This window comes from Lipotes vexillifer, unplaced genomic scaffold (genome assembly GCF_000442215.2).
Source record: "Lipotes vexillifer unplaced genomic scaffold, Lipotes_vexillifer_v1.1 scaffold131, whole genome shotgun sequence".
In the NCBI taxonomy this organism is placed as follows: Eukaryota; Metazoa; Chordata; class Mammalia; order Artiodactyla; family Lipotidae; genus Lipotes; species Lipotes vexillifer.
The window spans coordinates 2558507-2570381 of NW_006782866.1; the positions used below are offsets into that span (position 1 = coordinate 2558507).

The window sequence follows — 11875 nt, forward strand, 5'->3', positions numbered from 1 at the left end:
GCAGGAATGTATTTATTCAACAAACATTTAGAGTGACAGTCAGGACCAAGGCACTGCAAGGGGCTGCAGAGGGCCTGTACTATTGGTCTTACTCTCCTTGAGGCAAACAACAACCTGCTAGGAAGACAAATTCGACATGTTTCTGAAGGATGCACACAGGCAAATTCCCACGTCCTGGGAAAGGAATACAAACGTCAGAGCCAGGCTGCCCATCTAGCTGACATGTGGAGAGAAAGGGCCGGCACTGGTGCTGGGGTCATGACTAGAGGCAGGTGTGCATCCCCGTAACCTAGTGCAGTGCCCTGGACAGAGAGGGTATGCGTGTTGGAAAAGTTAAGAAAAAAATTCTTCTGAAGGTAAGGTAAGGCAAAGCCCATGCAGGTGAACCACGAGCCATCATCTTTTCATGTGCAATGCAGTTTCTAACTTTCTGAAAAATCTTAGAAATGATGTATTGGCTCTCATAGAGAACCAATACCTTCAAAAAGTTATATACAGTCATCTCTCAGTATCTGCAGAAGACTGGTTCTCGGGGCCTCCGTGGATAACAATGGCATATATAAAATGGCATAGTACAACGAAGACAGTCGGCCCTCCATATCTGTAAGTTTCACATTCACAGATACAGAGGGCTCACTATACAGCCGACTATACAGTGGACCACAATTCTCACTTCTGAGGCATCCTGTGGTACCTCACCCAGACTCATGGCTCTCTTCTTCTCTTTTCCCCAACATCCACCACGTGCCACCTGGTTTAGTAAATAGCCTCAGAAGACGGCTGCCCTCCCTTCCTTCCTTCCCTGTACGTACATATCACCCTCATGTCAAGGGGTAGAATCAATTTCCCCTCAGCTTGCACCTGGGTTACCCCTGTGATGTGCTTTGACCAACAGTGATGGGTCTAGCCTTTAAAACCTCCGATAGCTACCACTGTCTCCCAGATACCACCATGCTGTGAGGAAGCCCAAGCTAACCACTTGGAGGGGTCACTGGAGAAGCTCGACGGCTTTAGACATGTGAGTAAGGCCTTCTTAGAGCTTGCCAACAAAGCTGTCAGCTGAATGCCGGCAATGAATGAAATAGTCCAGGCAGCCAAGTACTGAGTGACCTCGGCCAGTGCCATGTGAGGCAGAGCAGCACCCAGCTGAGCACAGTCAACCCAGAGAATCATGAGATAAACTGTTATTGTTTTAAGCCAATAAGTTGTTATTGCTTTAAAATTTGAGGTTATATGTTATATAACCATGCATAACTGAAACAGGGTAAATGAAGGAATACATGTGCAGTAATGCCACTGAGAAACGGGCCAACCCACATTAGTGAACTTCCTAGAGAGCCAAAATGTAATCCTTATTTGTCCAAATGTGTTCTTATCCATTTCTGACAAAAACGTTTTTAGAATGCAGTATTAGACCTCACTTTATACTGACTGTAATTTAATATTCTCTTGAAGTGGACGTCATGATTACAGATATTGGTTACTACAATGTCCTGTAGTGTAACAATGCCTCCTAAAGGTGTATAAGGAAAGTCGGCTGCCACACTGAACCCCCAGACAGCTCTGCTCCTTGATAAGCAGCAATACTTCTGCCCCTAGAAACACCTCCTCAACCCCCATGTTGTTCCTTCTGATGGTTGTGGGTGGAGAAACTAAAGACCCAATCCTGTTGGAACTGTATCTCAATAGACTATTACAGAAGGTCTTTTATGACTGCAGGAGAGAAGGAACTCTGGAATCCCACTGACCTAGATTCGAACCCTGCTCCTCTACCTTCTAGCTATGTGGCTCCGGACAAGCTACTTCACTCATCACACATTTCAGTTTCCCCATCTGTAAAAAGAAAATACTTTCTACCTCTTGCTGGAAAATACTTGACTGAAATACAGCAAGAGTTCAATAAACTGAGTACCTTGTCCATCCCCATGTTCGCTGGGTTTCCACCTAGGGGTTATCTCTGAGCTCACACGTCTGAGTGTTGGTCAGGACTGTACCCGCGGTAAAGTAGATCATCACGAGTGCGTATGTTCATGAGGGGACAGCTGGGGGTTGGCTGAAGGTTTATTCGGGGTTGGAGCACCCTACTGGGATTCACTGCACATTGATGAAGAAATTGCAGAATAACCTGGAGTCCTAGCAATTCTGCCTCTTAGAGATTTCACCAGACTTTGGCATGGAGACTGGTGCCTGGACCGGGCCCCACTGACGCAGCCCTCTCCAGAAAAAACCCAGCTGGTGACAAAGCGTTGATTTAAAATAATAAACACGAGGACTCCGATGTGCATGGCAAAATGTCAGTGAAATCTTGTGGGTGAAAGGTGGGGCCTAAAATGCATTTGCACGATGGTGCCAGACTGGAAACACCCTGTTTACACACAGAAAAGGATCAGAAAAGGCCCCAGAGAAATGTGACCAGGGGAAGCATTGAGGGGGGAACTTTCTGCAAAGTTGTCTACATGTTCAATAATTGACTATTCTTCCCCCACGTGCAGCTGGATTCAATGGCCTCCTGGTCCCCTTCTGTGCATTTCCTTATTATCCCAGTTCCTACATGATACCCGTCTGCACTCTTTTCGTAGAGGATGAGCCATCTGTGGGACAGGGGCAGAGCCCAGGGCCAAAGGACCAAGAACTGGGTTGGCTTTGCCCCCTCACAGCCTGTGTCCTGCACACACGCCTCAGCTGCACAGAGCCGCAGGCTGCTGCCTCTCCACCCAGCTCCCGTTCCTGCTTCCCCCACTCACTTCTCATACACTCCTGGCCACGTTCCCAACAGGAACATTCTGTCACAGGCTTCTCCCTGCCCTTGCAACCAATTCCCAGGGTGAAACAGAGGGGCGCTTCCTATGATATTTTAGGTCCTCCCACCTCTTGGCACTGTTCTTCAACACTGCTTATAGCAAAGGCAGCTGGGGGCAGCCATAGATGAAGGAGGCTCAGATGCCAGCTTCCAGAGAAAAAGAGGCTTTCAGGGAAGGCCCCTGCCCCACACACCCACCACCTCACTCACCAGTGATCCCTCCCCAGTTACCCAGGCCCTCTGTCTTCTCTCATCCTCCTGAGTCTCAGTTTCCTCATCTGTAAAATGGAGCCAGTAACACCCAGGATTACTTGAGACGATGTGTATGAACTTTAGCTCCAGCCTACAGACAGGGCATCTGAAGCATTAGCTTCCTCACACCCTCCCCGCTGAAGCCCCCCGGAGCCGAATGTTCATTCACTGGGCGAATGATTTGCTCTGTGATTTGTAGGTGTGAAAGAAACCACACATTCACTGCTCTATCATGTTCTCATTTGTGAATAAAGGTCTTAACAGGCTAGTAACTCCATGAGAGAGTTTTGCCCCTAAATAGCCTTTCTGCTGTGAAATAAAGCTATAAAATATTTTTCAGGGGTTCCTTGCTCCTAACTTGCCACAGTCTCATTCCTTTAAGGACTCTGTCAGAAGCTAACAGGTGTCTGTGGGCACATGTGAGGGTTTTGGGAGCAGCCACGGGCCACAGGAATGTTCCCTACCTCGGCTGCATTTTCTCCCCACTTCCATCTCCCCCTTCATCCTCCCCCATCAGCAGCTGCCTGGTCCTGCCCTCCACCCCCTCCTGCTTCATCAGCTCACCCCTTGGGCAGCTCGGGGTAAAAGGCAAGCTGGGCCAGGAGCCAGGCAAGGGGAGGGACGTGGGAAAGGCCTGCCGGCTGCAGCTCGCTCCTCCCGCCTCCAGCCCCATGCTGCGCTCTCCACCACCACAGCCTCCGACGACATTATCTGACGCCCTTCAGTCCCAGACCCCAAAGGCTGCGAGGCCCGTACCTGTTGCTCAGTTAGAGCCACCCATTCACTGATAAACGAAGCCCCAGCATCGCCCCAACCCACAGCCCCGGACTCCACCTGCTGTTCAGTGGGAACCCTGACCTGCCTACCTCCCAAGAGAATCCAGGCAGCGCAGGCTGTGTGGCTTGTCTCTGATACTTCAGGCTACCCCGAGGCCCCTGTGTCCCTCTGTCTTTCTCCCACAGAGCCAAATATGGGTTTGAGGGGATGAAGGGTGCAGAGGAAGACGACTTGGGCATTGGAAAGGTTCCTTTGGTGCTGCCGGTGACAGCAGCACTCACAAACCCCCCAGAAATCCAGTGTCTGCTTCTAACTGGGAAACTGGGTTCATCCCCCCACCAACCCAGAAGGGGGTCCCTGGCTGGAGCCAACAGGTAACGGGAGAAGGGAAAGAAAAAGGGAGTCTATGGGCAGAAGAAAGCAAAGCAAGGAGGTGCCGGGGGCTGGTGCTACTCTGATTGTGGGGGGAGAGGGGGTCTGGTTGCCGGTTCTCATATCCCTGTCCTCCAGCCCCTGCCCGCTCCTATCCCTGATGGTGCCCCATGCCGGAAGGTAACAGGGGACCAGGGGAGCCGCAGGCAGGTGAGCGACCTTCATTCCATGGCCAGGGGGTCGGTGTCTAGGTGCTCTCTCCATGACAACACAGGGCCACAGGGGGCTCAGAGTTCCACCGTATTCTGAGAGACCAAATGCAGGGACACGGTGACTTAAGACTTTGGTGGGTGGGCCTGGGAACTCAGGCACCTTTTAAAAAGTCACATGATGGGACTTCCCTGATGGCCCCAGTGGGTAAGACTCCACGCTCCCAATGCAGGGGGCCCAAGTTTGATCCCTGTTGGGGGAACTCGATCCCACATGCATGCTGCAACTAAGACCTGGTGCAGCCTAAATAAATATTTTTTTAAATTATTAAAAATAAATAAATATATATAAAAAGTCACATTAGTCCCAAACAAGTGACTCAGAAACTTCTGGAACACAGCCCACTGAAAGCTGGGGCCTCCTGCATTCTCTCTCGGGCTCCCAAATGGACCTTGGGAGTCACCTCTCCCTCCCCATCTAGTCCCAAAGCTGTATCCAAGGCACTGCCTCCATGTCAAGGTCAGGCTCTCCTGGGATGCTAATATTGCTATTCTTGATTTACTTATTTTTCTATCTTTTTTTTCTGTTTCCTAATCTTTTGGAGTTTTTGTTTCTTAGCAGCGCCCAAAGGACACCAGCAATCAAGGGTTCAGCCTCTTGGGCTCCAGTGGGGAGAATTTCTGATTTGCTCCCTTCATGGGCAGCAAAGCATACGGGAAACTCATGTGGTCCAGGGGCCCTGGCAGAGAGGAAAGGGCTAGAAGTGACTGTTCAGTAAAAGGAAAGGGTTCAGAGTTTGATCCCAGGCCCCAGAGGCTGCCATGCCCACCTATCTGCCCCCCAGCTGTGCTTGTCACCGATTCCTGATAGGAATGCCTCTCGCCATTCTTGCCCAAGACAGCTTCCAGCAGGGCCCTCAGCTGGCAGCAGCACAACCTTAGGTTCAACAACCCGGAAGTCATGAGGGGAACGGCAGGCTGTCACCCTTTATGCACAGGGCATTGGGAGAAAAAGGGACCTTTCAGTGTGCCTGCACCAATCCGTGTGCACCAGCCCAGGGCTGGGCCCCTGCAGCATCAACACACAAAGCTTCTGTGAGAGAGGACACTGTGTGAGCCAGAATGGGAAAACAGGAAGAATATTGGCCCAAGAACTAGGAAGAAGTTAAAACAGAAGAAAAACCTGTGTTTCAATCTAACTAAGCGGGAGGCAATGGGACGGCCCCACAGGTTTCTTGCATCAACCACCAACGGCACTGCTGCGCCCCTGGACACTCAGCCCCCAATCACAGGAGACTAATGGCTTTGGCCAAGATGGCGGTAGCAGTGTGTCGTAGTAGCAAGAGCACTGAAATGGGAATCTAGAAACGGACATTCCAGCCGCTGACTGCCACAACTAGCTGTGTGGCCTTAGAGAGGTCACTCTCCATCTCTGGGCTCATATATAAAATAAGCAGGTAGTGGGCAGGACGCACAACTGTGGAATTCATTGACTCTAAGCCCCGTGGAGCCCCCGCCCCCAGACAGGTTACCAGATAATAAGTGCACAAGGCCAGGAATCACACCTCCCGATCTCTGTAGCCCCTCAGGACCTACTCAGGGTCTTGGCACCCAGTGGGAACACAAGACTATCTATTAGTTAAGCTGAGGCCAAAATTTCGCCCCTTCCACAGGAAGGCATCCTCCGGAACCAGCAGACACCCCCTCACTGTGGCCGGCGACCCTGGCTCCGTTTGCATCCCCATGACATGCCTTCTGTGGGGAGACCACCACTCCCTACATCATCTGACTGCTCGGGCACCCTGAGCTCCCAGCAGAAGTGGGATTTACGACCAACACACACACAGTCCTTCACGTCTCCTTATTTGAGGTTCCCCACAACCTTTGATCTTGATAACAACCACTTTAGGCAGGCCAACTCTGTCCCCATTTGACAGAGGAGCACTGAGTCCACACATTCGGTCTCTCGCCGAAACCAGTCAATGACAAGCTAGAGACCAGAAGCCAAAGGTGCCCTCTTTCCCCACAAGAGGTCTTCCCAGCAGAGCTCAACGACAAACACAAGGCTGCATCGCTCAAGACGAGGCCCAGGCGGGCTTTCCTGCCACCCACGCGGGCTGGGCACAGGTGACAGAGTGGCCAATGTCTGGAAATCCTCCAACCCCTAACCACAGACAAGCTCTATGGCAAAGCCAGGGGTTGAGGGAGAGCTGGTCCTTCCTGCACAGGCAGATGAGAACCCCAGACCACGACCCCTCCCCCCCCCGACATTCTGACTCAAGGGCAAAGAAAACAATGCCACCCCCATCTCCAAAACGGGTACCACCTCAGCTGAGGGCTGCTGGGAAGAGAAGCCGCTGGGTGGGACAAAAGGTGGGACTCACCTCCCTCAGCAACTGCATCCCCTTCAGCCCGTCCCGCTGCTGCTGGGCCACGGTGACCCCCAAGACAAGCGTGTGCACGATGCAGGAGACCACAGAGATGACGACGATGGGGCTGAGGCTGAGGGGCAGCGTGATGAAGAAGGAGAAGACAAAGAAGGCCTGCCAGCCCACCGTGTCGCTGGCTGCGTGCGCGCGGGAGAAGTTCAGGCCCAGGCAGAAGACCTGGGCTGTTATCAGCAGCCACAGCAGGTAGGGCACCACTTTCCGGGTGACCCGGGTGGGCAGCAGCCCCTTTCTGCAGAGCACAAAGAGGATGATGTCCAACACCAGCCCGACCCCGGCCACAGCCAGGGGAGCCAGCTTGTCACTGGAGAAGACCACCGCGCACATGACCACCACGTAGCAGTCGAAGAGGGCCGCGAATACCACCAGCACCAGCAGCGTCTCGTGGCGCTGCCTTTTGAAGTAGGTCTGGTACAGGTTCTCCAAGGACTCCGGCACGAAGGTCAGCCGCATGAAGCGAGGCAGGCACAGGCAGGATCCCGAGTTGCGGACAGAGATCTCATGGGTCCGGCCCACCCTGCGGTCAGGGTCAGAGGGCAGGCTGACGGAGTACTCGGCCGAGTATTCGGCCGAGTACTCAGGATCGGAGAAGCCCTGGGTCCTCGGCATCCTGGCTGGTGTCTGCTTCTACTGGCTCTGGAGAAGCGGACGGTGACCAGAGGAAGGACTCTGGAATGGGCCACCTACCAGGGCTCTCGGGGACCTGGGGCAGGCTGACGGCCGGCCCCCTCGGGCAGGAACACAGAGCTGGCTTCCCCCGGCACAGGCAGCGCTGACCATCTGGAACTTAAAAGGACATCACTGAGTAGAAGCCCCTCTTCCTTCCTACCTGTGCTTTCTCCACAACCCACTCCAGCTGTCCTCAAAGAATCCTTGCTCCAAGGGGCTCCAGAACCAGGGCCGTTCTCCCGCCCCCCCCCCACGCTCACTCCACCACCCGACCACACACACTTAGTCCTGTCCGCCCAAACACTCCGTCTCCTGTCTCTGCCTATGGACGGGCCTGGCCACCTCTCCATCCGTCACACCCTTGGTCATCTCGTCTCTCTCAGTCCCTGACTTCCTCACGTAAATCTCCTCCAGGCCCAAGCCTTAGAAGGTCTAAATAAAACATGCTAGAAAAAACCCAGAGCCATCCTGGGGGTTCCCGAATCTTCCTCTGTTTACTTCCTTTCCCACCCAGCCCCTCGGCCACTCGGGCTCCCCAACTCGGGGCACTGTTTGCCCTCCGGAAGGCTGGCCCTGCTCCTCCGTTTACCTGTGCGGAAACTCAGGAGCCGCGTGGTCCGGAATGGTCCCCTCGCGGGCTGCGAGGCCGAGTCACGCGTGCAGTGGTAGGGGACAGGAGGGCTCAGCGCGCCCCGGGGCTGCTTCCCACGGAGCCGCGCCGCCCCGCCAGAGCCACGGTCCCCGGCCGGGGCGCGACTCTCCCGCCGTCAGGCCGGGAATCCGGCCGGGAGAGACGCAGGGCTGGCCCTCAGCATCCACAGGCGCCCGGCCGCAGGAGGAAGGAGGAGGCGGCGGCGACGGAGGCTGGAAAATTCGGGGGCGCCCGCCCCTAGGGCTGCGGCTCGCGGGCCGGCATGCGCGGCCGGCCCCCTCCCGCTGGCTCCGCAGTGGTCGCGACGGCGCGGCTAGGGGGGCACCCGGGGCCCTCCGCGGCGGGAGCGAGGGCCGAAGCCGGGGAAGCCCGCCAGCATCCTCTGGCCCGCCCGCGAGCCGAGCGGAGACAGCCGAGTCGGGGCGCTGCGCGCTGCACAGTGAGTCCCCGCGCGGCGCTGGCGGCTCCGGGGCCACGCGCGCTCCAGGCCCCGGGAGGCGGGCGGCGCCCCTCCCTCCCTGCAGTCGCCGCTCTCTCGGCGAGCGCGTCCGTAGTGGGGGCGGGAGTGGGTGGCCGGGGGTGAGGCGCCCGGCTCCAGACCTGGCCCGGCGAGGGTGAAGAGAAGCGTGAGGAGGAGGGCGGGGGCGAGTTGCAGGGCCCCTGGCGGCCCCACGCTCCGACACCGGGCTGCGAGCTGGCGGCGACGGCTGCGTGGAAGCTTGGGGTGGGCGGTGGCAGGAAGGATGGGTTAATCAGCGCCTTCCCCCCGCAGGCCAGTCTCAGAAGATAAAAGCCCGGGACGTGCCCTCCGGCAGGTGAGGCGCGCTAGGGGCATCCCGGGCGCCCCCTACTCTGCCGCAGCTTCCTTCCGGGCTCGGAGAGGCGGGGGCCGAGGTTTGCGGACGGCTCCCCCCGCCGGTGCGCCTGGCCTGTGTCCCCGCCCACCCTGGCAGCTTTCCGCAGAAGGGCCCGCAGCTGAGCCTAGTTCTTGAAGGAAGCGGGTAGGAGTGGCCCAGGAGGCACGTGGAATTGGGAGAGAACCGGCTTCAAAAAGATCTCTTGTGCACATTCCACCTGTTTGAGGCGTTTTTGAATTTACAAACTCTGTTAAAAACTCAAATGCTCCTTTGAATGGTTAAGTCGTTCAGTCTCTTACACGTTAGTATAAATTACTTTCCTTGGATTTGACAGAATATCTTGCCAAGCTCAACCACGGGCTTTAGGAATTTAGACAAAGGGAGAGGAGGGAGATAGGTTGTTTTGGAGCAAAAGTAAGAATGTGGGGGCAAGAGTTGCTGAGGACAGCCAGCAGCATGAGAGGGTGGGCTCCCTGGGGAGAGGAGGAGATGTAGGTAAGAGAAGGGAGAAACTCAGCCATCCAGGCCCTGGATGAAGATGCCTCCTGGACCTCTTGAGATCATCCTTGAGGGCCCTTTCCAGAACCTCAGGTGTCAACTCACAAACCTCAGGGAATAGATTCATTAGCAAATTGATCCTATCACAGCTGTTTCTGTCCGACCCTCATACTAATTCAGAAAAGCTGCCAGCCTCAGCCCAAACTTGTCAGGGCTTTGCTTCCAAAGATGAGGAATATAACATCAGATTTAGGAGGATGGTAATTTCAGTAAAGCAGCATTTCTCCCCATTGTTTCAGTTTGTTTGGAATCCAAACGTTTATTTTGATACAGTGTTAAAGGAGGCATGATTTTTATGTTTAACAAAGGGACATGTGTTAATAAAGGGGATAAAAAGCTGATAAATACTGTTTGGGCCTGCTTGGGCACAAGCGACACCCACATTGTGTCTTCTGTGAGTCCCTCCCCTTTTCCTGCCACACATGCCAACCCTTGGGGTTCTGGGGGGCTCCCCACTCGGCAAGACCACGCCCAGCTCCTGGGCCCTGTGGGTTTTCTGCTGGGCCTTCTGCCACCACCTATGCCCCAGCCTCTCCCCCGCACACATCCCGTGAAGGACGAGCGTTCCACACAGATAAAGCAAACAAGAGATCAGAGCAGGACCCTGGTGTCCTGGGGAAAGAGGAGCGGGAGGAGAGACAGTCATCAGCTCCCCTGGTGCTTTACCCCTGGTAAAATCCCCGATCTCCTGCCCCTCCTGCCCTGACTGCTGAACTCACTGCTCCACTCCCTGCCCTTCCACAGTCCTCCTCTCTTGGCCGTGGGCACCTGTTCAGCAGACCTGTGCTGGGAGCACACAGGATGCCCAGCCGGGCCAGGTATCAGGAAAGACCAGAGAAAACACCCCACCCCTGCCCTCAAGATGCTTGCCAGCTCTGCAGGGTCACCACATCCACAAAGACAGACCCTCAGTTGAGCACAGGTGACCTGAAGCAGGGCCTTTCAGGACCACAGGGGAGCATCTGGTTGGCTGGAGCCTCTGCAAAGGCTCAGCAGCAGGGCAGTGCCCACAGCACACTCCCGTCCCTGCTCTGCATTCTGGGTTATGTACACAGCCCTTCCCTATGGCTGTGGGAAGCCCAGCAGGGCAGCTGCAGCCCCTCTCTGGGCCTCTCTGGAAGCCAGGAGCAACTGAGTGGATATTCCAGAGCAAGAGAGGTGATTGGGGAAAACGCAACTAGTCAGAGACAGGCAGTGAGGCCACAAGTCTCCTCCGTCTCCCTCACAGCTGCTTCTCCAGGACGTGGCACCTAGTAGATACTCAAAGCAGCCGCTGAATGAATGGATGGTTTCCTTAGGAAGAAGTGGCACTTTGTAAGTGTCCCTGAGCAGACCAACCGGACTTATTCATTGATGCTGAACATGTCCTGGTCCAGGAGAAATTAAAAATAACCACACTCAAGTGGAAATGGAGGGAGGTGCCTTCAGTTTCTAAGCTATATATTTTGCATTGTCACCTGGAGAGCTGTCATGCATTGCTTTTGCAATCAAAAGATACAGTAAATCTATCTTTAAAACACATACCGACACACACATGCACACACCCACACAACCGAAGACCATGAATGGCTCTGTGAGTGACTTGCCTATGGCACGTGTCCTAAAGTGAAGACAGAATCACGGGCTTGGGGAGAAGCTTGGAGGGCACCCCAACCCTAGCCCAGGATCCCCTCGGACAGGACACCTCTTTGCAGAAGGCACCTTTTGTTTGTATGGTTTGAGACTAAAGATGGATTGCTGAGAATTAATTGTTATTGGATAAACAAGAGTGGTTTGGCTCCCTGGGTTAATGTGGTGGCTCCTGAATTCAGCAAACAAGAGATCAGAGCAGGACCCTGGTGTCCTGGGGAAAGAGGAGCGGGAGGAGAGACAGTCATCAGCTGGGCCCTGGGAGAGCCCTGATTGGGGCCTTACCTGAAAGCAAAGCCTGCATGCAGGTGGTTTAATTGGGAGAGTGATTCCTGGGGAAAGAAGTCAGGAAAGCCAGTAAATAAAAGCCGGGGGTGTGCCGGTGCGGTCACTGCCGTGGGCAGTGGGGCTTGATCCCTCTGGGACCCTCTGAGGAGCCTCGCAGAAGGCACCTCAGCCTGTTTGGCTGGGTGGCTGGAAGTGGGGAGTATTTATCCAGCTGCTTCCCTCCCACGTTGGTTAAGGGTCACGGGTCGGTGGGTTTCCTCTCGAGTACTTCCAGGTGCCTACAAGCCTCAGGGAGGCTGAGCGGTGGGCACCTGGGCAGGAAACAGGACACTTGTACAGTGAGGCAAGGTGCCTGCAGGGTGTAC

At 55.0% G+C, this 11875-nt stretch overlaps 1 protein-coding gene across 1 annotated transcript in view; it reads right to left on the reverse strand.

The window, feature by feature from the left end:
• The window catches only part of ADCY3 (adenylate cyclase 3), an 89454-nt gene extending 81988 nt beyond the window's left edge, over positions 1–7466 (reverse strand). Inside the window, exon 1 of the mRNA XM_007455506.1 lies at positions 6795–7466. Coding sequence (XP_007455568.1) covers positions 6795–7466 — 672 coding nt within the window. The remainder of the gene's footprint in view (positions 1–6794) is intronic.
• Positions 7467–11875: the final 4409 nt, after the last annotated feature.